The sequence below is a fragment of the Saccopteryx leptura genome, chromosome 1 (assembly GCF_036850995.1).
Source record: "Saccopteryx leptura isolate mSacLep1 chromosome 1, mSacLep1_pri_phased_curated, whole genome shotgun sequence".
Taxonomy (NCBI): domain Eukaryota; kingdom Metazoa; phylum Chordata; class Mammalia; order Chiroptera; family Emballonuridae; genus Saccopteryx; species Saccopteryx leptura.
Window position 1 is genome coordinate 78,260,935 of NC_089503.1, and position 27,093 is coordinate 78,288,027.

The following is a 27,093-nucleotide window of genomic DNA, read 5'->3' on the forward strand; positions in this document are numbered from 1 at the left end:
TGTACTGCAGGAATAGGAAAAGTTGAGATGTTCTTGGGCAGAGAATAGATCTTTTGTGGGTGACAGGAAGAGGAATGGCAAGCAAAGATATTCTCCTTTCTGATTGTAAAATGCTTTCTCTTTTGAATCTCAGGTGACTGTGACAGATGGTGGTTCCTCTCCGAAACAGTCAACCATTTGGGTGGTGGTTCAGGTTCTGGATGAAAATGACAACAAGCCCCAGTTCCCAGAGAAGGTCTACCAGATCAAGCTACCAGAGCGTGACCGGAAGAAGAGGGGAGAACCCATTTACAGGGCTTTTGCATTTGATAGAGATGAGGGCCCCAACGCAGAAATCTCCTACAGTATAGTGGATGGGAATGATGATGGAAAGTTTTTTATTGACCCTAAAACTGGCATGGTTTCTTCCAGAAAGCAATTTACAGCAGGGAGTTATGACATCCTAACGGTAAGATTTTTCTGCACCTCAATAACATTAATGGGGAGAGGGAGTCACTTTCTTATTCATGTATATTCCTTTGAACAGGAAGTCTTTAGAGTAGCCACATAGCAGTGGAAGGCTACCTCTGTTTCAGTGATATTCTTAAATAATGGTCCCATTTCCTTTGGTTGGGTACTATCAGCAAACCTCCCCCATCCCCAGTTCACAAACTGCTCCATCACATACTCAACACACTTCCTGTGATCCTAAATTGTTTCAAAGTACTGAGCATAGATGTAAAATGAGGATAGGGGAATAGCCAAGTGACATATCCTACAGCTACTCAACACCACTCAATGTGTCTCCAAGAATTCCCAAAGGATACAACTCTTGCAATTGTTGACAGTGTGATAGAACATGAATTTAGCTTTGTGAATTGTGAGGGGAAAAATTCATAGCTATGTAAATTCTCTAAAATGTGAGAAAAAAACTAAAGTAAAATGTGACAATTTTTGAGTGTTAGAAAATTAAAAATAAAAACAAAAATGAGCATCATCTCAAATAGAGACTTAAACTTCTGTGCCTAAGGTGCCAGCCTGTTCCCCCTATCCCCAACCACATTAGACATGTAGTGTCTACAACAGAAAGGGGACTGGTCATCCTACAGATGATGGGCACTTTTCAGGGTCGCAACAGATGTCGAGTTAGTGCCATCTGCCATCCTTCTTTCAGTCCTTAACTTTCTCTGCTAATTTACAGTCAGCTCTTCATTACTTTAAAACAGGCGTCCCAAACTACGGCCCGCGGGCCGCAATGCAGCCCCCTGAGGCCATTTATCCAGCCCCCACTGCACTTCTGGAAGGGGCACCTCTTTCATTGGTGGTCAGTGAGAGGACCACTGTATTTGGCAGCCCTCCAATGGTCTGAGGGACAGTGAACTGGCCCCCTGTGTAAAAAATTTGGAGACCACTGCTTTAAAGGATGATCTGAATCCCTTAATTCACCTTTCCACTCCTATGGTCTGGACTTAGCTTCTTTCCCTTATCAGTAATACATTCAGAAGAGTGGGCAGAGAAAAGAAGATAATATAAAACTAGCCCTGTTTCTACCACATACAGCTTTGATGTAATAAGTGCTGTTGCAGGTGTGTGGGACTTGCCAATGGAAATTTTAGAGGACTGAGTGCACTGTAGTGGATACTGTTGGTCCCCACTCAGATTCCCTTTGCCAAGCTGATGCAGCTATCCTCCAACTCCTGTGACTGAATGTTGGCTGCTGAGGGATCATAGCTGGCCTCTTCTCCAGGGAGTCCTCTTCGCCTGAACTTCTTGCCCTGAGAGCTTCCACATTTCCACCCTAGCCCAGCAGCCCACAGCCAATGACTGACTGACACCTGATACAGAAGCCCAACCCCCTATCTTCCAGGTGAATTCAACTCTATAGTGCAGTTAATAATTCCAAGCTCTCTATGGGATAAGGCTGAGATTAGACTTTAGCTGAGACCACATCCTTGCTTAGCATCATCCCATGTCCATCCTGCTTTCTTTTTTTTTTTTTTTTTGTATTTTTCTGAAGTGAGAAATGAGGAGGCAGAGAGACAGACTTCCTCATGAGCCTGACCAGGATCCACCAGGCAAGCCCACTAGGGGGTGATGCTCTGTCCATGTGGGGTGCTGCTCTGTTGCAACCAGAGCCATTCTAGCACCTGAGGTGGAGGCCATGGAGCCATCCTCAGCACCCAGGTCAACTTTGCTCCCATGGAGCCTTGGCTGCAGGAGGAGAAGAGAGAGATAGAGAAAAAGGAGAAGGGGAAGGGTGAAGAAGCAGATGGGCGCTTTGCCTGTGTGCCCTGGCTGGAAATCAAACCTGAGACTTCCACATGCCAGGCCTACGCTCTACCACTGAGCCAACTGGCCAGGGCCCATCCTGCTTTCTTTACTTTCCTTCTCCTGAGAACACGTCCCCTCACCAAAAAAAATCACTTGTACTCAAGTTTCTGTCTCAGCCTCTGTTCTCAGGGAACCTGACCTAAGACATCTATCTTCAAGGGTCCTCCATTTCACAGGGCGTGCCCAGACAATGTGATCATCCATTAACAGATAGCATTAGGAAGCTATGAGTTGCCTCTGTTTCTAAAGACTATAATTATTAGCCATTCATCTATACATGTTATTTTTAATATAATATTTCTAAATCCTTTCTTTCCATTTTCTCTCAGTGGTGTCTGCTTGTTGGACTTAACTGCCACCTGCCCCCACTCTAAGTCTAGGTTGCCACAGCACTTAACCCTGCCCATCTGGGTGAGAAGACAGGCTTTCCTCAGCCTTTGTATCAGATCATGCCTAAGAATTATTAACAGCCTCTTTCCCAATCACTGCCTTCAGGAACCCAGGCTTCCACCATGAGAGTATCACCACCCAGTGAGCATAACTGAAGGACCTCTAAGGTGGCTGGAGCGAGGCTGCCCACACCTACCCCATCACTCATCTGGGCTTCTGTGGGAGTGGAGTCCTTCCCCCAAGTAAAGCAGAAGACAGGAGCCACGAAATTTGACCACATGCACATTTTTGTGCACACACACTTTATTCACACTTAAGTGGGGATTCACAATGCACTTTATTCCCTTTTAAGCATCACCTTCAAAGGTATAAAGAATCAATGAGCTATTTCTACTCATATAACTATCATTCATGACCATAAAAATGCTAAAAATTATAAGTGTGACTTTTTTTCAAGTTTTTCCACATCTGTAAAGTTGACTGTGGTCCAGACCAGCTTCTGGCCAATGTGGCATGGGCCCCTCATGTGACCAAGGTGTTTTATCCTCCCCTCTAGTTCCTGAGGTCATTCTCCCCAGATCCCCACCTTTCTCTTCGCTTTGCTGACACCATGATGAGTATGGATGCTCAGCTCAACAGTGTATGAGAGACAGATCCAAACTTGCACAAGGCCCTAAGCTTTAAGACATTTTCTTTGTTCTCTCCCTGCGTGAGTAGATAAAGGCAGTGGACAACGGGCGCCCACAGAAATCCTCCACGGCACGCCTCCACATTGAATGGATTAAGAAACCACCCCCTTCACCTATACCGCTAACCTTTGATGAGCCATTTTATAACTTCACAGTCATGGAAAGCGATAAAGTCACCGAGATTGTGGGGGTGGTGTCTGTGGAGCCAGCTAACACCCCTCTGTGGTTTGACATAGTTGGTAAGTTTGAGTCCTCCATAGCTGCATGGGGCAATGTAGTTAATCATTGACTGTTTAGAGCAACTAGAAAAAAAAAAAAAAAAAAAAAAAAAACTAAAACAAAACAAAAACTACTAATGATTAGTGCTAAGATTAAAACAACGTAACAATGTACAGTGCTGGAATGCAAAAGAGCCAGTAAAATGAATAATAGACGTGTGCTTTCGTTCCGACTCTGTAGCTAAGCTGAACAGAAAGTGCTCTCTGGCTGGATTTTCCATAGTACGTTACTTACTTGCAATCTTAATGTCTTTCTGTGTGTCATTTAAATTCTATTGTCACACTTGGCTAATCTCATTTCTAAATGTATTGATGGTACTAGACTTGCTGTCCTTCATTTCTCTCTTTTTCTTCACCTTTTTTCTGCATTCTGTTCTTTTTTTTTTTCTGCTCCCGACTGCCCTGCTTCAAGGTGGCAAGCATGCTCGAGAGATGTTCTATATTCTACAGACAGCTTGTGGGCAGAACTGTTCAACAGAAGGTACCCTTAGTGCAAACACATTTGCTAAAATACAGCTATCCAATCTGCCTTTTACAGTTTTTTTTTTAAGCAAATTAAATCACATCTTTCATAAGTGCCTGTGACAGGCTGAAGTGCAGCCCACAGACTTCATACATGCCTCTAACAGCTATTGCATTACTCGTATCCAGTGACTCTTTTGTTTGAGGTTTGATGGGGTTTGGATTTCGGTTGAGGGTTGTTTTGATTTATTTTTAAGTTCTTTCTTTGCTTTTGAGGTATGTGGGTTTTTTGTTGTTTTGTTTTCATCTTTTTCTTTTTGTAGGTTGGTCTATTAACTGGGCCCTTTCCAATTGAGAAGCAAATTAAAATATATCCCAATTCATCTGTTTTGTAGCAGTAATGCCATTTGTAGACACACACACACACACACACACACACACACACACACACACAAAAAACACCACCAGGAAGAGTTTCCTGGCTGCTCTCCACAAAGGAAGGGCAGGAAATAGAGCCTAGATATATAGCCAGTGAGAGCTTCCCTCAAGAGCCGAATAGAAAAAGCAGATGGAAGCATGCAGGATAGACCTTAGGAGCCAACCTTTGAATTCCTTGAAAGCAAGCAAGCAAGCACGCCAGGCTGCAAAAGGAGAGGGCAAGACAGCTCTGCTGCCCTCAGCCACCACCGGGCAGGGAGAGGCGGTGGAGAGGAAATGAGTGCTGAGGACCAGGAACAACGGGCTGTTGCTAAGAGGAGAGAGGGGCGAGTGAGTGCCAGCCCTGGATACGACTCTGAGGCCCTGGAGCAGACTTCCCACGGTTCTCTGTGGGAGGCGGGGATCCAGATTGCTGGTCTGGGGGAATCATTTCCTTCCACATGCCACTGCCTGGGAAGGATGGGCAGGAACCTGCCTCTCTTCCCAGGAATGGCTGGATCTGGGGAAAGCATTCAGAACATTTCACATCTGTTTTAATGAGGCACAGAAAAAGAATGCCCCATGACCCCCAATCAAACCTCAGCAGAGGGCCCCTCTGAACTCTCAGAAAGAAAGGGCTTGCTTTCTATACATTTCATTTTATGGAATGATGGTAGAATGTCTTTGTGTTGCTTAATTGGCACTAATCACAACGTCCCTGGATGAGACCAACCTCGTTCCAAGCTTTCAACTCCTTCTTCATCTTCACTTAATGCATTTGAAATGGAACCTCCTCTGATCCATGAAAGATGTCTCTACTTTCGTATCGTCTCAGTAATTTTCAGCTCATTATGCTATTATGTGATGCAGCTTCTTCTCTCCTGATGAAGCGAAGGGTTGACTATATGCATCACCTGGTTGTCCGTGCTGTCACCTTTGGTGATTCCTTCATCACCACCCCCAGTTGGAGTCTCAGAAAGTGCATTTCATTCTCAACACATGTCCTTGGGACTGGGCCTCCAGGGGCATGTGTGATAGTGACTTCTTTTCAATAACCCAAAGGAGAGTATAGTCAAAACCCAGTGGGAAACAGGGCTCCTGGCATGCTGTGCTGAGCTGTGGGAGGAGCTGCCCTCTGTCTTCAGCCCCCAGTTTATTTCCCATCTCCCCTGATACTCCAGTTTGTAAGCACCTTGACATCCTGGCAGCACTGCTTCTCTGCCTTGTGTGATCCGTGCACGCAGCCTCCTGACCCGCAGCACATCCCACCTCTCGTGCCTACCCCAGGATGCCCTTGCTTGTTCTCCTCTTCAAAAATGCTGCAAATACAACTTCCTCTGATGCTCAGTCTGACCAGCTCCCTGACCTCGGTTAACCAAGTCAATTTTGCATTTCCTCAGCATTCCTGCCTGCGTGTGTGTGTGTGTGTGCATGACTACACATAGGTAAGCATGTTTGGTAGTGCTGCATGTGACTGTACTCTTATGTTTTTATATCAGCATTAGTAGTGCTATTGTATATCTTCATTCGTGTTTATTCTGTCTCCATTCTTAGACCTTAAGGCCAAGACCTTTGTCTCCCATTCCTTCCTTCTGCCACTGCTTCTGGGGTTGTTCACCAAGGGTGCGTGGAATAAACAATGGTGACCAATGGAGACGGCCCAGGTAGCCAATGCATTAACCTTACTGATGCCACGTGAGATCGAGACAGTGTGACATTCCATTGTATTTCTAGCCATATCAAGAACCACACCTTCGACAAAATGAGAGGGCTCCAAGATGACAGGGGTGGTTTACTAATGAGATCCCTCCCTGGAAGGAGTCTCCTTAGGCTGCTCCAAATAGATATCTGGGAATCATTATCAGAAACATGCTATTGGTTTTCTGCTTCATCTTTGCATTTCTAAATGTTCTACTCATCCTATAGAATCCTCTTGGTTCTAGTGTACTAAGTAGCTCTTTTAATGAGGACCACAGGGTTGTTCCTCTGCTCTGTGATGTTTCGATCACAAAGATTGCACTGGAGATCTGCTAACATCCCGCCAAGCTTCTCCTACAAATCGAACTTACTCACCCGGAGGCCTAAACAGACATGATTTATTTCTACCCCCACATCTAGCCAACGACATCTTGAAACATAAACTCTCTATTTCACTGCAAACATAAAATCTTTTCCCCAGGTGCTGGTTGCTTTCAGTATAGATATGGTTCCTCTTCCACCAAATCCCCCTTTTGAAAATTTTTTCTAATCTAACAGAGTTATTCTTTTTTTCAATCTGCTGACAACATCTTTCCCTTTCTCTACAGATCTATTGTTTTCTTTATTATATTCAGATGTTTCATTCTCACTTTCAAGGTCTCTTGCTTATTTATCCTTAGCCGTTGAATCTCTCCTCTCTCTCCCCTTCATCCTTACCTAAGCATCTTCCCTGGCCAAATTAACAATAAAGGGGAAAGAGAGGGAACGATGCTTCTCAGTGGTTAAGAAACTTAGCAGGGCACGATAGTTAAATGCTGAGAACAGACACAAGACATGCACTGTCGGCATGGATCTGAAACAAGGTCTCAGGTAAAGTGTAGGTCTTGCCCAGGTAAATACTCTATTCCTCTTCCAAGGGGAGTCAAGACTTTCTTCCATTATAAACCTCGTGCATTCAGACAACTGTACTGACACTGAGGATTACAGAGAGTATAACATCCTGACCTAGCTAGCATTCACAGTTTACAAATGCTGAAACAGATGAAGTCTCATCATGAGCACAAACAGTGTTTCGGCATGCTTTTCCTCCTGAGAATACAGTCTCCTCATTTCCATATCTATACATCTACTTGATTCTTGTTTAACTGCATTTCTTTCCTCTCACCAGAATATGAATTCCCAAAAACTGCAGCTAGCATGCTTTTGTTCCCAAGCCTGGACTTCCTGTACCAAAAACCTACCAGTCACTTTCTTGTGCCTCCAAAGAGACTATTGCTTACAAGAAATTATACAGCTAGACTATCCTTAGCTCTCAGAAACAGAAGCCCAACTTGTAACTTAGTTAAGAAAGCAGTTATTAACAGGAAACGTAATAAAGTTCAGCTGTTCTGTGTTTAAACAGCCCGATGCACAGCATGTTCCTTCTGTGTGTTAAAAGGGAAAAAAAAATGGAGAACAAAATTAACCCATAATCCTTTGTGGCTTTATCACATATCTTCACACTTCTCAGGAGACTGTGACTTCAAGTTAGTAGCTCCGTGATTTACATACTCTCTAATGTGCACACACTGTGGTTCATTGCCCTGTCCCCATATCTTCATCTAAATGGCAAATGTTTGTAAAGGCCACTATTATTACATACTTCATATAATCCCTCAACACCCACAGCTTGATGGGGGAGTTGCCACCCACTTTGCTAGTGTCATCCCTGACTTAGGCTAGAAAAAAGTTTTTCTTGTACCTGGTAAACAATGACAGTGTCTTCGTTTATTTTTCTCATCCAGTGTATGGAGAGGAGAAAAGCTGTTCTTTGAAAAGAATTCTCTGATGGTGTGAGCTCACACATACATCCAACTCTAGGGGAAATACTTTTCCGTATTGCAAGTAATAAAAGACTGCCTGGATGCTTACTGTCATAGGACTCTGCAGACTGTGGGTTCTTGGATGCTTCTGTCTCATAAGCTACCACCTGTCCTTCTTGAACCTTGTCCTCAATGGAGCCCTCCCTTGTTAGGGTTGGATCGAGTGGACAAGTTAAACTCTTTGGTAGCACTGGTAGCAGCCCTGTTCTCTGACTAGAGCTTGGACATCTCTGAGTCTTCTCTAACCAAACCGTCGTATTTCTTCATCACAAAACTCTGACCCACGCCCCCTGAGAGAAGCCATGTCTGGGTACCATTTATAATATATCAATAGCTATCTCTCCGTCAGATTGACGCTTGCTCAAAGTTGTTCAGTTAACCTCAAACACTTCATTTCTCCTAGTCTTCACTCTCCCAGAATTCGATCTCAAACAGGTTTCTCTTTTCTCCATAGCAACAATACAGGCCATGGAGCACACCTGCAGAGATTTTAGGAAAACAATAAAAAAGCCTAAACAGTACTCCTATATTCATTGCTTTAAGAAAACGAATTTTAAATCAGATTCTAGAAGAGGTTTTCCTTCCCACCACTGTTTCCTGACCTCCACCCCACGTCTCCTGCCTCCCATGTAGATATCCTTTTCAGCCCCGTGCTGTGCTTGCTTCATTCCAAGGCAGAAAATCAGTCATGATCAAACCGTGGCTGGTGTTTCGCATTTTTTCTTAAGTTCTGTGTACACGCAGAACTTGGACAGACAGCTTGTGGACCGCTCCCTTAATTCACTGAGATTCAGCAGATCAGTGATTTGAAAGCTTCTCACACAACACTTCCCCCTTGTTGACAACTAGATTTTTGTTTGATATTTTCACAATTACAACAGAGTAGAATAGAATCATACGCCAGGGGAGGGACCGGGCAGCTTTTCTCAAAGGGAAGTGGCGCGATGTTCACCAAAGGAGCTCATCATGGAGAAATGGTGATGCTTTGTGCCCTTCCTCAGAGAAAAAACCGGACCAAATTGTGGCCCAACAAACACCCTGCTGCCCAGTACATTCAAGCAGTCGCTGCTGGCTCAAAGTATTTTTATTCTTGTCCCATTTTTGAGAGCTTGTTAGGACATTCCAACTTGCAATGTTTAACTTTAGAATCCAATAGAAATCCAAGATGCCTCTTCTGCGCTTTGTTTACCCTATTACACCTGTCTTGACGGAAAATCGTCACAGAGAAATGTCCCCCACCTGAATTATGTGTTATGTGGGCTGTTCACAACCTCGCTTTTAGCCATCTCTGCCGCACACCCCTGCAGCAACGCTCAGGCTGTGGCTTTTCTAACCCCCCACTTGGTTGAAACTCAGACCGGCTCGGCCATGTCCTCCCCTCTCCTCCCTTTTGTTTAGCCTAACGCTGCTGCAGCAGCGCACTCCGGCTTTGCATGTTGTGTTACTGGCTCTGAGGAAGCACATCTTGTTTAAACGGAATGCTGCTAGTGAAAATGGACTCCTTCCATTTGATATTCTCACCCCAGATGAATTGGACATGGTTTCCTATGAAATAAAATCACCTTTCAGGCTAAAAGGGGAGCCTGAAAAATGAGCCCTGGGGGAGAGAGATGGAGTCGTTTATGAAATGGGATGCTTAAGTGGTAGGTTATTAAATTGTGTGAGGGTTGATGGTGAACTGCTGGTCTAGATTCTGGGTCCCCTCTCAGAAATTCATTTCAAAACGTAGGGAAGATTCTGGGAACCTTATTTCACGTGGAATCCTGGTTTAATGAGGAGCAAATGCCCCGGAAGCGATGAGCAGTGGCTGTTCGCCGTACTGGGGGAACGAGGGAGATTTCCCAGGCTCCCTCTGGTGCTCCCGGATCTGCTTTCTGTTTGTCTGTCTCCCCGACCCCCTTCAGAGGTTTCTGCTCTAGAGTCTTTGAAACCATGAAGGTGAATGAGGGAGACACACACAAATGCACACACACAGGAAGAGAAAGAACTATAAAAAGATTACAGCCCTAAAAGGAGCCAGGAATATTATTTGCTCTGAAAAATAACTAATAACAAAGCACACAATCTTTATGCCATATGTAAAATATGTCATTTTGATGCCAATAAGCCCATGAAATGATTATGTATTCCTGCCTAGGGCCCCAAGGAAGATGTGAGCCTCAGGCAGTTGAGGGAGAACATATACTGTATTGCCTCATTTTAACAGTAACTGAAACCAGAAACCTTTGCTTGCATGTTCTCTGAGCCAAAGTCCTATAATTTGCATAATTTCTATTTTGTCTTGATCTACAGATTTTCACCTTTTAAAATAATTGATTTTTGAAAGGTGACCTTGTTTCCCACCTTCACCCCCTCCAAAATAATTAATGTCCTTAGATTTAAGAATGTCTGGGTAGTTCCCATATCCTTTGGGAGATATGTTCTGAGAGACCCAGTGGATACTGAAACTGTGGATTGCACTGGACTCTGTATGGACTGTCTTTTTCTTTTACATACATAACTATGAGAATGCTTAATTTATAAATAAGGCACAGTAAGAGATTTATAACAATAATTAGTAATAAAATAGAACAATTAGCCCTGGCCTGCTGGCTCAGCAGTAGAGCATTGGCCTGGTGTGTGGAAGTCCTGGGTTCAATTTCTGGTCAGGGCACACAGGAAAAGTAACTATCTGTTTATCCACCTCTCCCCTTCTCCCTTCTTTCTCTCTCTCTCTCTCTCTCTCTCTCTCTCTCTCTCTCTATATATATATATATATATATATATATATATATATATATATATATCCTATCTCTATCTCCATCTCCAACCCCTCCCCCCTACAGTATGGCTCATTCGAGCAAGTTGGCCCCAGGTGCTGAAGATGGCATCATGGCCTCACTTCTGGTGCTAAAATAGCTTGGTTACTGAGCAATGGAGCAACAGCCCTAGATGAGCAGAGCTTCACCCCATAAAGGGCTTGCCAGATGGATCCTGGTTGGAGATCATGTGGGAGTTTGTCTCTCTGCCTCTCCACCTTGCACATAAAAAAAAAAATAGAACAATTATAATAATATATTGTAATAAATGTTATGTGAATGTGGTCTTTCTCTAGTAGTTTTTGTTTTTCAGTCCAAACTTCATCCTGAATCTGTGCAACTTTGCCTTACTTGCAATAATGGTTTGGTGTCGCTAGTTATAGGGGTCCCTTGCTGACATCTTCATACAGGCTCAGTGCTTCCTGGCACAAAACAAAGCCATCAATCAGAGCATATTCTCTGTTCATGTCTTCCACCCACAAATGTAATGCCTTTTTCATCTAACCCAGTGGTAGTCAACCTGGTCTCTACCGCCCACTAGTGGGTGTTCCAGCTTTCATGGTGGGCAGTAGCAGAGCAACCAAATTATAAATAAAAAGATAGATTTAACTATAGTAAGTTGTTTTATAAAGATTTATTCTGCCAAACTTAGTGAAAATCCGACATAAAGTACTTGGTAAGTAATTATTATTATATGCTTTAACTTGCTGTAACTCTGCTTTATAAATTTTATAAAGTAAAATTACTTCCCTATTTTATAAATCACCATTACTGTGGAACCAGTGGGTGGTTAGAAAATTTTACTACTAAGAGAGATACAAAAGTGGGCAGTAGGTATAAAAAGGTTGACTACCCCTGATCTAAACTAAGCACTTACCATGCATTGTGACTGTGATTTTTGTAGTTTGGGGTAAAACAGCAAAGCTAGTACAAGTTCCCTTTTCCTTCTTCACAATTCCACAAATAGAAAATTCATTCTTATCATGGATCTTAGCAGGCTCAGCACAAGATTGTTTTTTTCCCTCAAGTCGGGAACTTTTTACCTTTTCACTAAAATGAATCATTTTCACCTTCTGTTTGGTATATCCCAATTGCCAACTCACTAGCCTTGTGTTTTGGGTCCATTATTAAGTCAAATAAGGGTTACTTAAATGCAAGTCATGGCAATTCCTGAGATAACCAAGCTGGCTACCAAGTGATGAAGAGGCAGGAGACATATGCAGCACACATGCAGGGCAGTGGGCGGCTCACACCCCGGAAGGGGGGGCGGGACTGGGCAGCCCGAGACTTCATCACATGCAAACGACAAGCAATTTATATATTTTTTAATATTTTGATTGAATTTATTGAGATGACATTGGTTAATAAAATTATAGGGGCTTCAGGTGTGCAATCATATCATCTGTATATTGTATTGAGTGTTCACTCCCCCAAGTCAAATCTCCCTCCATCACCATTTAGCCCCCTTATCCTCCTCTACCTCCCACACCCCCTTTCCATGCGGTTGTCTATGACAAGCACCTTAACACTTATGAATTGTTTATTTCTGAAATATTCCATTTAATGTTTTCGGGCTGCAGTTGAAAGTTAAACTGGAGATAAAAGGGAGCTACTATAAACATCTTGATTAGGAAAACATGCTAAAACTGATTTTAAATGTGACTTAAAATATGATTTCATACCCACCAAAAACATCTTGAGAGGTTGCATTCTTACCTTTCTTTATGCACAGGTCTGAGGAGATGTTATGTTCTTTCACTGAAAGTCTCCGTGGAAAACTTTTTTTTCAAAAGATACCACTTGATAGCAAATGATTTTTCCTTGCTCATTAAGATGATTATTCAAGACATTTGAATTACGCTTGCGTCTTATTTCATGGGGGTTCCCAGCAGGAAACATTCCCCTTGAAAAAGACACGGGAGCCCAAGGCTTGCTTCCCTTTTCAGCCTAGATTTCCTCCCCTTTCTCCTTATCATGTTCTTCAAAAGATTTTTTTTTTTTTTTTAGAATTAACATTTAGTTCTCAGTAAATCAGTTAAAGATATTAATTGGAAGATGAGTCTCTTTTTAGATGAAATTTTTGAAAAATATATCATCTCTAAGCAATTCTCTGATACCCCTGTATCTCTATAACTTTAATTAAATGTCAAGGGCAATTATGTTCTCTCTAGCAATTAAATAATCTTAAGTGTCTATGACAGCTGCAAGCAATAAGTATTTGAAATATGTATGACCAGGTTATTTTTAAATTAACCCTATTACAATAGTCCCCTCATAGCCACGATTTCGCTTTCTGCGGAGTCAGTTACCGGCGGTCAACTTGTCGGTACAAAAATGCCTGTATTGTTCACTCAGGCGTTGCACTGTCTCGGGCATCACAAGGAGAAGGGTGAGTGCAGGACGAGATATTTTAAAAGACCACATACACATAACTTTTATTACAAAATATGTATTGCTATAATTATTCTATTTTACTATTAGCTAAATGTTGTTAATCTCTAACTGTGCCTAATTTAGAAATAAAAGCTTATTATAGGTATGTACATACAGGAGAAACATAGTGTATTCAGAGTTCAGTACTATCCTGGGTTTCAGGCATCTAATAGGAGTTGTCCCTTATTCCCCGTGGATAGAGGCAAGGGGGAGCGGAGACTGCAGTATTTATTTTGTATCACTGTGTATCAGATTCCAGTAATTCAAATAAATTCTCCTTTCTCTTAACCCATCCGCTCTTTTGTAATTGCAGTAGCATAGAAATTGTGCGCAGTATTGTTCATTGATCAGTAAAATGAAATGGAAAGAAGGTTGACGGTAAAAGAAGCCGAGGTTTCTTTTCTAAAATAGGAAGTTCAGGAAATGCATCGGTCTATGGGCTGTAGCTAAATAAAATTACTGTCCAAAAACAAAATTAGTTGATGTCATGAAATTTCAGACAGAAATAAATAGAGCGTGTGAGCATATACTGATATTTAAGTAAAATTGTTCCAACATATAGAAAGTACAGATCATTTTCTTCTCTTTTTCCTAAAAAAAAAAAATCTTTTATTTTGGAACAATCACAAGCCACCTTTGGTTCACAGAGATGGAAAACATCTACAGTCATTTCAACAAGGCCTGTGTTGCAGCATATTATTTGCAGAGTGTGGATTATACCTGGTTGGGGGGGAGAATAAAATATCAAATTTTCTAAACTTTGATATTACCAGTAAATGTTTTATCAGTTGATGTACATAATCTGATGTTTTCCTCAACTTCTTTCCAGATTTCATTTTGTAAATCTCCCATAGACTTTCTATTTTGGGGGGAGAAAAGTAATACACATTACCAAAATGGCATAGAAACATTTCTATAAATATCCCAATTTACAGATATTAAATTTTTAATATCAAATTCATTTCTTTTTGCTTCTTCTTATTTTCCAATATTTATCATTTTACTTTTGACGTCTGAGAGACTCTGAACTCTACCAACCAAATGTTTACCATCAATCCTAGAACAAGTTTAAGAGTGTGTCTACTTACTTTTGTTAATTATAACTGGACTATTTGTTTAGTTAGAATGTAATCTACTTTGAAAAAGCAAAAGGATATACAAATTTTAGGCACAGAAGTCACAAGAAGTTGATGGGTCTTTGACTTTCTAAATATTCTATAGAATTAGTTTATGCTTTGCTACTCTAACATTGATACTGAGGTTTTCTTTGCAGTACATTATTTTGAGATGACATTTGTTACGTATTGTAGAGGCTGTGTTTTAAAATATGAATTAAGTTAGAAATAAAGAGGTCCTATTTAATGTGTACAAAATTGAAACATAAAGATACCTGTCAAAAACATTGCTATATCAGAGCTCCCTTTAAAGCTATCTGCTTCAATCCAGATATGCTAATTTCATGTTGTTTTTGTGAAATCATCAGGGGGGAATTTTGACAGCTCTTTTGACGCAGAGAAGGGTGTTGGGACCATTGTCATTGCCAAACCTTTGGATGCAGAGCAGAGGTCCATTTATAACATGAGTGTGGAAGTCACCGATGGGACAAATGTTGCTGTCACTCAGGTAAGATGTCAAATTACTAAATTATGGATTGCCATAATGTCTGCTGAAGTCAGAGTTGTAAGCAATTACAGAATGAGGTCCATGGATTTCTATTGTTTAAAGCAGGGGTCCCCAAACTACGGCCCGCGGGCAGCATGCGGCCCCCTGAGGCCATTTATCCGGCCCCCTCCCCACTTCCGGAAGGGGCACCTCTTTCGTTGGTGGTCATTGAGAGGAGCATAGTTCCCATTGAAATACTGGTCAGTTTGTTGATTTAAATTTACTTGTTCTTTATTTTAAATATTGTATTTGTTCCCGTTTTGTTTTTTTTTACTTTAAAATAAGATATGTGCAGTGTGCATAGGGATTTGTTCATAGTTTTTTTTTTATAGTCCGGCCCTCCAACAGTCTGAGGGACAGTGAACTGGCCCCCTGTGTAAAAAGTTTGGGGACCCCTGGTGTAAAGAAATCACTTGAAAGTATAAGCTAGAAAAAGGATCCTATCAAGGGTATTGTATATAACTAAGATGCTTCTTTTCAAGAAATCATGATTGTTCATGTATGGAAGAGTGAGATATGTGTGTTTCCTGATCACTTATTGTAGCTTTATCTCTTTGACAACATAGTCGACTTTCCTTGAATTTACAAAGAGGAGAACATCTATATTGTCTGAGTTAATATAGCATGATAGCTTTCACCTCCTCATTTGTTGGTCACAGCAAGTTAGCGCTAGAAAATATTTACGAGTCCAAATTCATTTTACAGACTACGATCAGATGAGTGATCTAGCTAAGATCACACAGTATTAACACAAAACAAGGACTGAGATCTAGGCGCCCTGACTCCTATCTCCCGTTTTTGCCTGTATGCCAGTGGGTCTTTTCTGGTTGGGGAGTGAGGTTAGAAACCACTGAAGCCTGGACCCCAAGATTCTAACATGTAGCCAGAGCTGAGGACTGCTGCTACTTGAGTGTTCATTAAAAAAAACATTGGAAAGAGGAGGAGGAGAAAATCTCTAGGTGAAATGAACACAGTGGTAGATGTCAATATGGGACAGATTTATCCCAAATGCGAGAAAATACTCTTACTTTGTATTTTAGCATCAGGGACCTTAGGCCATAAACCTCAGCCCTGTTATGGCAGAGGATTGGCACACACATGTCCTGTAGCCCCTCTCGTCCTCCCCACTTCTCTCTCCTGTTCCCATGACCCCAGAAGCCAACACTGTTGATCACGATCCTTTTCCCTGCTGAGCCCAGATGGGTCCTCAGAATACTTGTCAGGACAATGCGTTAGATAGTGAAGATGAAGTTGTTGCGAACCCTGAAGCAAGCAAGTGTTGATTTATTTAAAATATGATGTAAACTTTTGTAACTATATAGTTTTAGAGAGGGGAGAAGAGGAGGAATGTTTCCTGGGTTTGTCTACGTAGCTGCCTCTTCCTTTGACTCTCTTCATAATCATAAAATGGTAGAATTTTAAGGAAACAATAAGGATTATTACAGTACTTTTCATCTGAATAAACTGAAACCCAGAAAGGCAGTGGCATGCACGTGACCAGGCAGCCTGCGTGTGACTACTCCTGATCCCTTCCGAGAGTGACGGCACGACCCTCTGCCTGCGAGAGTCCCATTCACTCCTGCTGCACAGATGTAATCAAAAGTATTCTGTTAACTCTTAAAATTGCCCCAGTTGAGACAGTAAATGATATGGTCACCTTACCTAAATCTGTACTGTTTCAGAGTTATTGTCAAGACACCAAGGAAGGATACCATGGTGGAGATCTTAAAGGAATCATACAATCTGAAAGGAAGCCCCAAGCCTAATATAAAATAGCGCGCTTGTAGTATTGCTATGTCTTTAGTGTTAATCTGCTTTAAATGAGAATTTAAAGTAGGCTTTTAAATTAGCCACGTCTTAACACACTCAACCTCAACTTTTTAGCACCATTTAAAAACATAAGACACAGTTAAGTAAAATACAAATAAAGCACGGAACTATATTTGTTTTCATACTTTTCTCCAGGGTTTTGGAAAAATTGAATTAAATGGTAATTCAGTGTGCCCAGAATATTATGGAGATACATTAAATATTTTTAGAATAAGCAAATAAATAGCTGATACTATGTATTTGACAGGATCGGTATAGCAGGTGTGCTGGATCCAAAACACATAACTGATTCATGTTAAACAAACAAAAAATAATTATAAGTGAAACTATTATTTTAGAATTTCAGTAGGATTCAATAAGAAATTATTTACCAGCATTTATTTCACAAACATTTCTTGAGTTTATACCACATGCGAGGAGTTACACTAGATGCCTGAGGTCACAACCAGATGACTAATGTACACCCACATTTTAAAAATTAACATGGAAGCATGTTACAAGAATTCGGGGGTTTTGTTGTTTTGTTTTTATTAAATGAGAAGAAAGGAGGCAGAAAGACACTCCCACATGAGCCCTGACCGGGATCCACCCGGTCAGCAAGCTCCAATGGGGCAATGCTCTGCCTATCTGGGGCCATTGCCCCATTGCTCAACTACCAAGCTATTGTTAGCACCTGAGGTGGAGGCTTCATGGAGCCATCCTCAGCACCTAAGGCCAGCTTGTTCCATCCAATTGAGCCATGGCTGTAGGAGGGGAAGAAAGAAAGAAAGAGAATGGGGGAGGGATAGAGAAGCAGATGGTCACTTCTCCTGTGTGCCCAGACCAGGAATCGAACCCAGGACATCCACATGCCAGTCCATGCTTTTCCACTGAGCCAACTGGACAGGGCCACAAAAATTTAAATGTACACATTGTTTTGAGTCCCACATTCATTGATTTTATTTCAGACTAATATATGGTTAGCCTGACCTCCAGAGAAGTTGGGACGGAGTTAGAGAATTGGGGAAAACTTGAGGCTTCCCCTTGGCAAAGCCAAGCTAAGTAGGTTAATAAAGGTATCAAGAAATTTTCTTGTCAAGAGCTTCCAAGTCACTCTATGTTTCCAGGGCCATGACTCTCTCAAGAGGTGAGAACTAACAGTTTCCAAAGTATAAACTTGTATGTTATCATTATTACCATTAAAAAAACATTACGCTGTCTCTGGGGCTGCATTGGGCCCGGATACGCCGCCAGCCTCTGCCAGTCCAGGCCTCTGCTCACATTTGCCCATTTCTCAGGCAGTGGTGAAGGCAGTGGTTCTCCGTATCAAGCAGTGCCCTCAGTGTCAAGGACATTGTTACAAGAGGGTGTTTGGGGAAAGAAAAGCATTCTACGTTTCTTTTAGAAATCATGAAAGCATGCTCCAGCTCATGACCCTAATGATTCCACCATCAAACAGATACCCTTTGCCGTGTAACTAAATCAATGTCCTGTAGCCCCAAAACACCTGTTCGGTTTTCCTTTGGGAACTTTTCTCTACTTTGTTCATTTAGAATCATAAAACATGGTATGACACAAGTTTCAATCAACCATAAACAACATGTGGAAGTTTACTTCACAAATGTCAAATAAATCTGAGCCATGGGGCTCTCTGTCTCCATGAAAACTCTTTCTTCATCTTCAGCTTTGCCTGTTCTCCCAACTCATAGGACTCTCATGTCTCAGAGCGACAATATGTGGTGATGAATAAACATCCTTTTCCTTACTGGGATTCCCTAGTGTGAGTGTAGAATGTAAAAAGGATCTGTGGAGTTCAAGTTATAAAGATGCAGATGTACTAACTGGAAGAACGGCCCATCTCAACATATACAAAAACCTCCTGGCAAGATGGACAAGGGCCTCTGCCTAAAATGATTGTTGACTTTATGCAGGACATTATTATAGTTTATAAAATATAGCTGAGTATTTGGCAGCATGGGCTTTTTAGCAATAAGCCCATGATCCAGTCCCAACTCTGCTACTTAGTAACTGCATCCCCTCCTGCAGGGGAAGATTGCTTAATTTCTGTGTGCTGTCGTCCCTTTCTTTATAAAATGGGCGTGAATACTTGCATCTATTAAATGGGCATATTAATACCTGCTATAGATTACATGAATCTATGGATACAGCTTGTTAACATGAGGTAGGTCTAAATGTAGTGAGTCCTCCATAAATACTAGCTTTGGCTGCTGTTACCATGTCACCGTCATCACTTTGCTTCTGTGAGCATTCTAGTCATTGGAGGCTGTTTCCCAGGTTGTTGTGAGAAATAAATGAGAGTGGGAGGATCTCTAGGATGGGTTAAAAGGCAGAGGGGAGAAACGCACACTGCTTTTACATTGGGGGATACAGGATAATAATCAACCCCTACAGCACATAGCGGTGGTGTGCAAGGCCATAGCGGTGGTGGGATAACAAGGCCTCTGTGGTCTAGTGCTCCAGTGCTGGTGGGGGGGTCTAGAAAAGATTGCTCTGCCATTTCAAAGGCATGTTATCTTCGATGCATAGGAACAGTGGACAGAGCTCACTTCAGGTAAAGGTTGCCCTTCGCTGAGGAAGCTGTAGGCCTGGAACGTGGCTACCTGCTATGACCTGCCCAGTTAGGAACTTATGATCGTAACAACTTTGGTCAGTGAGCTAGTCAGGCCTGCCATGCTACCCCCTTGAGTGTGTCAGATTTATTGCATAGCCACTTTTTGTTCATAAAATGAATCCCCTGTTTTTATGTTCATTTTATAGATAAGGAAATTAAGGCAAAGCAAGATTAGGTAACTTGAGTAGACCAGGGCTTAGACATAGGCAGTTGGTTCCAGAGCCTGCTGTCTGAACTGCACACTGTGCAGCCTTTCAAAGCCACAATTAAATCCTAAGGCAGGAAGAACAACTCACCTGGCCCAACTAAGTACCAGGGGACCCATATTAAGGTGGCTACATGGGGAACATGGCACCACCTATGGCCATTAAGATGCCTTATAGCCAACCTCACATGCTGGCAGAGAGCAAGATACCCCACCCTCCTCACAGCCCTCTCTCAACCCACTCGAGCTTTGGGCCACAAAGACACATTATCAAGGATGAGAAATTATGAATTTTAACAACTCCTCAGACATCGGCCAGACCAATTGAGGTACTACTGCAGCTTCATAGCAAATTTAAGCAAATCTAGAGTGTGACTCTTTCAAAGGGTCCATGGATGGAAATACAGTGTTATAAAACTCTTGATATTTGCATGAAAAGACTTAACAAGCATCATTCTTAAGTTGCATTTCCCTGTCACCCTGGAGGTGGGTAAATCAGTGTTACCATTATACTCATTTTCTGGTAAAAAACTGAGGCACAGGCTGGATAGGTGGCCACCCTAGGTGTATACAGGTCAAGAGATACAAACCCATTCCTTCCTTCTCAATGTCAGACACCCCGTCTCAGGAACTTTCCACGGCATGCCTATACATACAAAATACACAATTTAATTCATGTGGGGAAGCCTTTGGTATAGTGGAAGGAACACTGACCCTGAAGCAGGTGACTCAAGGTTCAAGTCAGCCCTGAAGCACTTGCTGTCTGTGCTACCACAGAAAGAAGCTCTGTCTCTGTGAGATCCCGTTTCTTCTGTATGATGCAGGCAAGACCTTGCACGCCTCATGGGTTGTCATAAGAATAAAATATTATGAAAAGGTTCTTGAGATGTGATGTGTTAGGCACATGTAGGTTTTATTATTACAGTCTCCCTTTCAACTTAAAAATGGAAATAATATGACTAGTAGCTATAAAAACGATGTGTGTGGTTTTTATTGTTGTTTATGAAAGACAGCAGAGATAGTCATGCCCAAAGAGTAATCTAAAAAATTACATTGATTTGATTCAGGAACTCATGATATGTGCTTTTGGTGATTTTAATGTACTTTTCTTGTTTGTCCTCATTTGATTTACAAAGATATGAAAGTCAGCTTGTGTTTTTGTGCCCCACAGCCCAACCTGAGATTAAAAATCTCTTTCAGAAAATTTTCAGAATTCTTAAGCTCCTGAAAGGCAGTTGAGATTGGCCACAAAGGCTTTCTACCACAGGGCCTGTGTCTCCTGGGGCTGGGAGGTCTGCAACCTGCACTCCTAAAGTTGGCCTTGCCCTCCACAGTCCTGAGGATCCCATGCCTTCCACAGTCATGAGGATTCCACGCCCTCCACAGTCGCGAGGATTCCATGCCTCTTTCGTGATGTGTTAGGATCTCCTTACTAGCCTCCTTTCTTTAAAAGCACGCTTTATCTTGGAAATTTGGACTTTGTCATATCCTTTCTTTCTACCTCGTACCAGCTAAAAACCTCTTCTCTTTTAGTGTCATGTCCTGCTTAGCAGGTAAAAAGGACAGTGGCCCAAACTTGCTTGTATGTTTAGGTTAGGAAAATGCTGAAACAAGTGCAATTATATAGAAAAAAAATTAGGCAGCAAGCCAACTCTAATGACAGACTTTCTGTTAAAAAAATAAATAAATAGCAAAATTTCACTACATATAATGGATCTGTGCCTGACAATTTATGAGTCAATCAGTTGTTGAAAATGGATTCCAATTTTAAGGGCAGTGGGGGACTTTCCATTTATAGTGATTGATATTCCTAAAATGAGAATGGTTGTGTCAGTTATCTATTTTGTAAATTAGGATTTCTGTATGGAAAGGTACCTAATGCTTGCACACATATTTATTCACATGTATTTTATAGTGAATGTGCATACAATTTAAGTGCACATGAAATGGAAGGATGGAATGGATGCCGAATGGGGCTCCCTAGGACCTAGGTTTGAGTCTGACCCTGCCATTGTGGTTGTGAGCACATCCCTGAACTTCTCTGATTCTCATAGTCCTGGTCAGTTAGAGATAATACATTTAAAGAAACAAAGATGATACAATTTACAAACTGTAAAACTAGAACAAAACTGACATAATTTTTATATTTACACATTCAAAAACAAAACTTGTTAGTTTGGGGGAAAACACAAGGAGCATGACCCTAGAAATCACAACAAGAGAATGTTTTAAATATGGTTTTGAAATGCCAACAGAGGCAGAACAGAATTTCAGTAATTTGGCACTTAATTGGTTCTAATAAAAGACAGAAGCCTTACCCCTGCACCTCGCCCCACGGACGCTTTGCATCATGAGCCTTTGTAAAGCCAGGCTTGGCATCTGCCCAGACTTAGCTTAGAGGAGCCTGAAAAACCCAAAGCGTTTGCGGTGGGCATCATTGAAACGAGCTCTGAAGAAACTTCCTACGGTCAGGTTCCCTCCTGCTTTGATTCCATTGTACTTCCCGAGGCCTTTCAATTGCCATTTGGAACACAACATCTTTGAGAGTTATTTTGCTTTGTTTGCTCGTTCAGGAACTCAACAAACGGCCCCAACTGTGGGAAATAAAAAGCAAATGAGGAAAAGGAAGTCTTTTACAGAGAAACACTTGTTCTGACTGTAGATTAGGATCAGGACAAAGCGAGCAGAAAGAGGCAAGCTTTTCAAGAGCACATCAACTTGGAAACTTCAACGAAGGTCAGGGCAGGCTTCCTGGCTGCCAAGACTGTTTTACCCCATCAATATAACTGCTTCTGCGAACACAAATATTTTAGCATCTTGACTAAGTGAACTTGAACTTTTTAAAGGAAAGAATTGACATTCAAAGAATGGAGTGGACTTTCCAAATTCAGTGGAGATAAAAACATTACCCACAACTCTCTAAGCAGACTTCTCAAGCCTTTCTCTGCCTTAAACTATAGGCAAAGCCTGTCCTCACACCAGGCTCCCTCCCATGGGCGATTTGACCTGGCATAGGGGTCAGAGCACTGCCCTTTTAACCTCACTCAAAAAAGCACATCTGTACCAAAGTGCAGTTATAAGAATAACCATGGTCTGATTAAATTTACTTTTTAAAGTAAATAATGTTCTAGAATGCATTCAAATGCCTGCATATCATTTAATGGCGATCACTAAAGGCATTTCTATTAATCAGGAAAAGACAAAACTATCACTCTTTTCACTACTATTCAACATGGTGCTGTATTAGACATGCAAGTAGATAGGGCAATTTGTGATGTATGAATTATAAAGAAAACAGTAAAACTATCTCTTTGCATATAGAATAATTATGTATCTGAAAAGCTCAAAAGAATGGGTGGAAAAATTACTGCAAATGATAAGAAAATTTAATAAAGGAACAGGTTCTAAATTTAACTTATAAAAATCAATAGCCTACATTTATAGACACCCCCCCCCAAATGGTGGAAAGATATAATGAAAAAGAAGACTCCACTTAAGACAGCACATGTATGAACTTTAAAAATGTTCAAAACCTATCTGAGGAAAATTAAAATGCCTCTGAAAAGCAAAACAGGACATTTGAACAAAGCAAAAGAGACAAACTTGTTTTTTTTGGATGGGGAGACTCCATCATAAAGAAACCAGTTCTCCCTTAGCACCATCCCAATTTTAAATACTTCAAGTTTTATCCTGTGCTACACAGGTTGATTATCAAGTTCATTTGGAAGAACAACAAGCAAGAATAGCCAGGAAAAACCCTAAAAAAGAATGAAGAGAAAGCCTTGCTTTTCCAAATAATCAAAATGTGCTGAAAAGCCTTGGTAATTAAAACATGTGATATTGATGCATGAAAAGACTGGTAAACCAATGGAACAAAGTAGAAAGGCCCAATGTATACCGTTTGCATGCATAAATTTAGTATACAGTAAAAGTGGCATCTTAAATGGATGGGGAAGTGATAATCTAAAAAAATAAAAAGCGGCATTAAAATAAATGGAGAGCCATGTGGAAAAGAAATAAAGCTAGATCCCTCCCTCACATAATATAACAGGAAAAATTCCAAATGGGTTTGAGATTGAAATGGAAGTACAGGAAACATGTAGATGCTATTTATAAAAAATGAGTGTGTTCACCTATAACCTAGAAATGTTGAAAATGTTCTAAACTATAACTTAAAGTTCAGAAAAAAAAACAAGGGAAAAGATTGATGTGCTCAATTACATGAACATAAAAATAAAAACTTTGCATGGCAAAAAAAAATCAGCATGCACAAAATAAAGATAAATGACAAAATCAAAAACATTTGCAATTTATATTGTTATACTTCCAGAAAATAAAGGAAAAGGCCATTTCACCCATCGAAGAATGTTTTGATATAGTTTTAACAGAAAAAGGAATGCAAATGACTCAAACACTTGGAAAGGAAAAGTTGCTCTACCTTAATCATAATAATAGAAAAGCAAATGAAAACTACACTCAAATGCCACTTCTCATCTATCAGATTGGCCGAAAATCCAGAAGTTTTACTACATACGTATTCTGTTAGCAAGGCTGTGGAAGACAGTATTCTTATATGCAAAGTGGGGCAAAGTAGGTTTATGCTGTGAACATGTAAAACACAGTTTATTTTTGTATTATTTATTAATTTTTGTATTATTTTCCACCTGAACAACTGTAAACCTGCTTTTATGAAACCTTGTGTTGCCATGGGAATACAAAATGATACAAAAGCTTTTGGATAGGGTAATGTGAAAATATCTACCAAAATTGTATAAGCACTTCTTTGACCCAGCAAGCCCAAATCTAAGGTCCCAAATGTATGTAGAAAAACTATAACAAAAGATGGACACAAGGCTCTTCATTACATTCTCAGAGAAAAAATAGGAAACATTTTAGACATATATCAGTAGAGGACTGATTGAATTAATTATAATATATCTACCCACTGGAAGAATATTTCTAAACTGCTGTGGACTGACCTTCAGGCTATAATGCAGTGACGCTGTTGACATTTTGGGTCAGATAGTTCTTTGCCGTGGAGGACTATCCTATGCACTGTAAGCTATTTAGCAGCATCCCTGGCCTCTATCCACTATATTCTAGAAACATTCCTCTCCCTCAGCTGTGAAAACCAAAAATGTCTCCAGATACTGCAAAATATCCCTGGGGGACAAAGTGATCACCAATGGAGAACCATGATGTGTTAAGTGAAATAACACTTTGGAGAAAAATGTATATAATATGTTTATATTAACTATTTTGTTATATAATACAAATAGATAGACAGAACATAACATTAATTTTTAAAACTGATTACCTATAGAAGAAAGGAATAAGATGAAAAGGAAATAGAGACGCTAAATTTCTTTGACTATACCTTTTTTGTATCAATAAATCTGACTTTGGTACTTTTACATATATAAAAAAGTTAAATGTTTTTGTTAAAAAAAAGTCTAAAAATTGAAAGTAAATGGAAGCAAATGAATTTATGTGTGTATTCATTTGGTAGGACATCTACTCAGAAAAGAACCATTCTAAGTGACTTTAAACATACTAATTTGACTGTATATCTCTAGAGAGATAAATCCTAAGGACAAAAAGAACTGCAAAATAATATCAAATTGTTTTGAATGACCATAATTGTAATTATAATAATGATTTTGATGTTGCTATTCTGAGACTTAGTTCATGTGTTTCAAATAAAACAATGAATAATTATAATGATGTCATTGAGCATAAGAAATTTCAGTGTGGGAGAAAGGAGATACAAATGTAAAAAGAATGAGATTAAGTAAAAACTTTGATGCCCTAATTTTAAATTGGAAGTATCGATACCAACTCATGAAATAATTATTAAAAACAACTTTGCTGATTTTGTCCACTGGAAAAAAGCTAGATACCATCATAAATCAAGCAGCAATAAGCATTCTGTAGTACCAGATCATGGTCTTTAAATGCCATTTCTAACTAAAAAGTAACCAACATCTTTTTTTTGAGAAATGGATAATTCAGGACTGGGGTTAGAAAACGCACAAGACAACCCTGGAAAAAAATTACCTATAGGAGTTACTGGAAAGCAAATAAGCTATCGAAGAACACTAGAGTGAGTCAGAAGATTGTAAGAGCCAACTTGAAGAAGCTCTCACTGACCAAGGAAGGGCATCAGGAAGTGTAGTAACTTCAGTGGACAGAAACACATCAGATGTGATTCAATTCAGGTGTTCATAAAGATGCTTGAAAAATAATACTTCCTTGGTCACTTTGGGAGGAACTGAAGAACCCACTCATTATTTTAAAATGAAGGAAAAGAATTAAGTATTTATCCTGCTGTTCTTACAGGAAGTGTTCTTCAGAGTAACCAAATAATCATAATAAGTTTTTTAAGGACTATATTCTAGCTAAAAGTGAGAAAGGAATTATAGAATTAAAACATGATCAGTTTGCAGTTTTTTGAGATTTTAATTATTGATTTTACAGGGGGTTAGGGTAGGGGAAACAAGAAGTATCAACTCATAGTTGCTTCTCTTTAGTTGTTCATTGGTTACTTGACCTATGTGCCTTGACCGGGCAATCCCAGGGTTTTGAACCAGCCACCTCAGCATTCCAGGTTGATGCTTTATCTACTGCCCCACCACAGGTCAGGCCAACTTTGCATTTTTAATGAATTAACGTTATGTATGTAATGATCATCAATTGCTGCTAATATCACATAACAATAGAGAGAACCAAGAATTGTATCTCCAGATGAAAGTATGCTATCATCCATGAAAGGATTCTTGTCAAAAAAAGGAAGAGGAGGGGGAGGAAATTAAGCTTAAATCTGCTCATGTCTCCTACATCAAACTACCAACTTATCAGAAATACAGGGTACAGAGTGACATGTAGAACAAAACCACGAGGATGCAATGAGTGAAATTCAGACTGTGGAAACGAAAGACAAGATGATTCAATGCCAACATAGCAACGTAGAACTAGCAAGGAAATGGAAATACAGGGGAAATCTATAAATTAAAAGACATGTCAACCAAATGCAACGTTTGGCTCTTATTTGCATATCCTGATTCAAAAAAACTGAAAAAAAATACATATGTATGTATACAAACATGCATAACACATTAAAAAAACAATTATACAAAGATAAACACCAATTGAATAGTTAATAATAATAAGTAACTTGCTTTCTCTGTTTAGATGCAATAATGGTATTGTGTGTATTTAAGAGTCCCGATTGTTTAGAGACATACACTGAAATTACCTGAAGGCTGTGATTTGCTTCAAAAACAATATGGGGGAGCAGGTGAGAATGAAACAAGGTTAGCCGCGAATTTGTTAGTGTCAAAGCTGAGTGATGACTACATGAGGGTTCATTAAGCTATGACCTTTATATCTGCCTGGAAATATGTATACATAATGACTTATAAAGGGAAACAAGTTAGAGACATCAGGTT

The 27,093-nt window shown here is 40.3% G+C and overlaps 1 protein-coding gene across 1 annotated transcript in view; it reads left to right on the plus strand.

Annotated features, from left to right (window-relative positions):
• Positions 1-27,093, plus strand: part of FAT3 (FAT atypical cadherin 3) — a 700,951-nt gene that overhangs the window by 552,564 nt on the left and 121,294 nt on the right. Inside the window, exons 5-8 of the mRNA XM_066370577.1 lie at positions 134-448; positions 3,418-3,628; positions 4,080-4,148; positions 14,821-14,960. Of these exons, the coding sequence (XP_066226674.1) occupies positions 134-448; positions 3,418-3,628; positions 4,080-4,148; positions 14,821-14,960 (735 nt within the window). The remainder of the gene's footprint in view (positions 1-133; positions 449-3,417; positions 3,629-4,079; positions 4,149-14,820; positions 14,961-27,093) is intronic.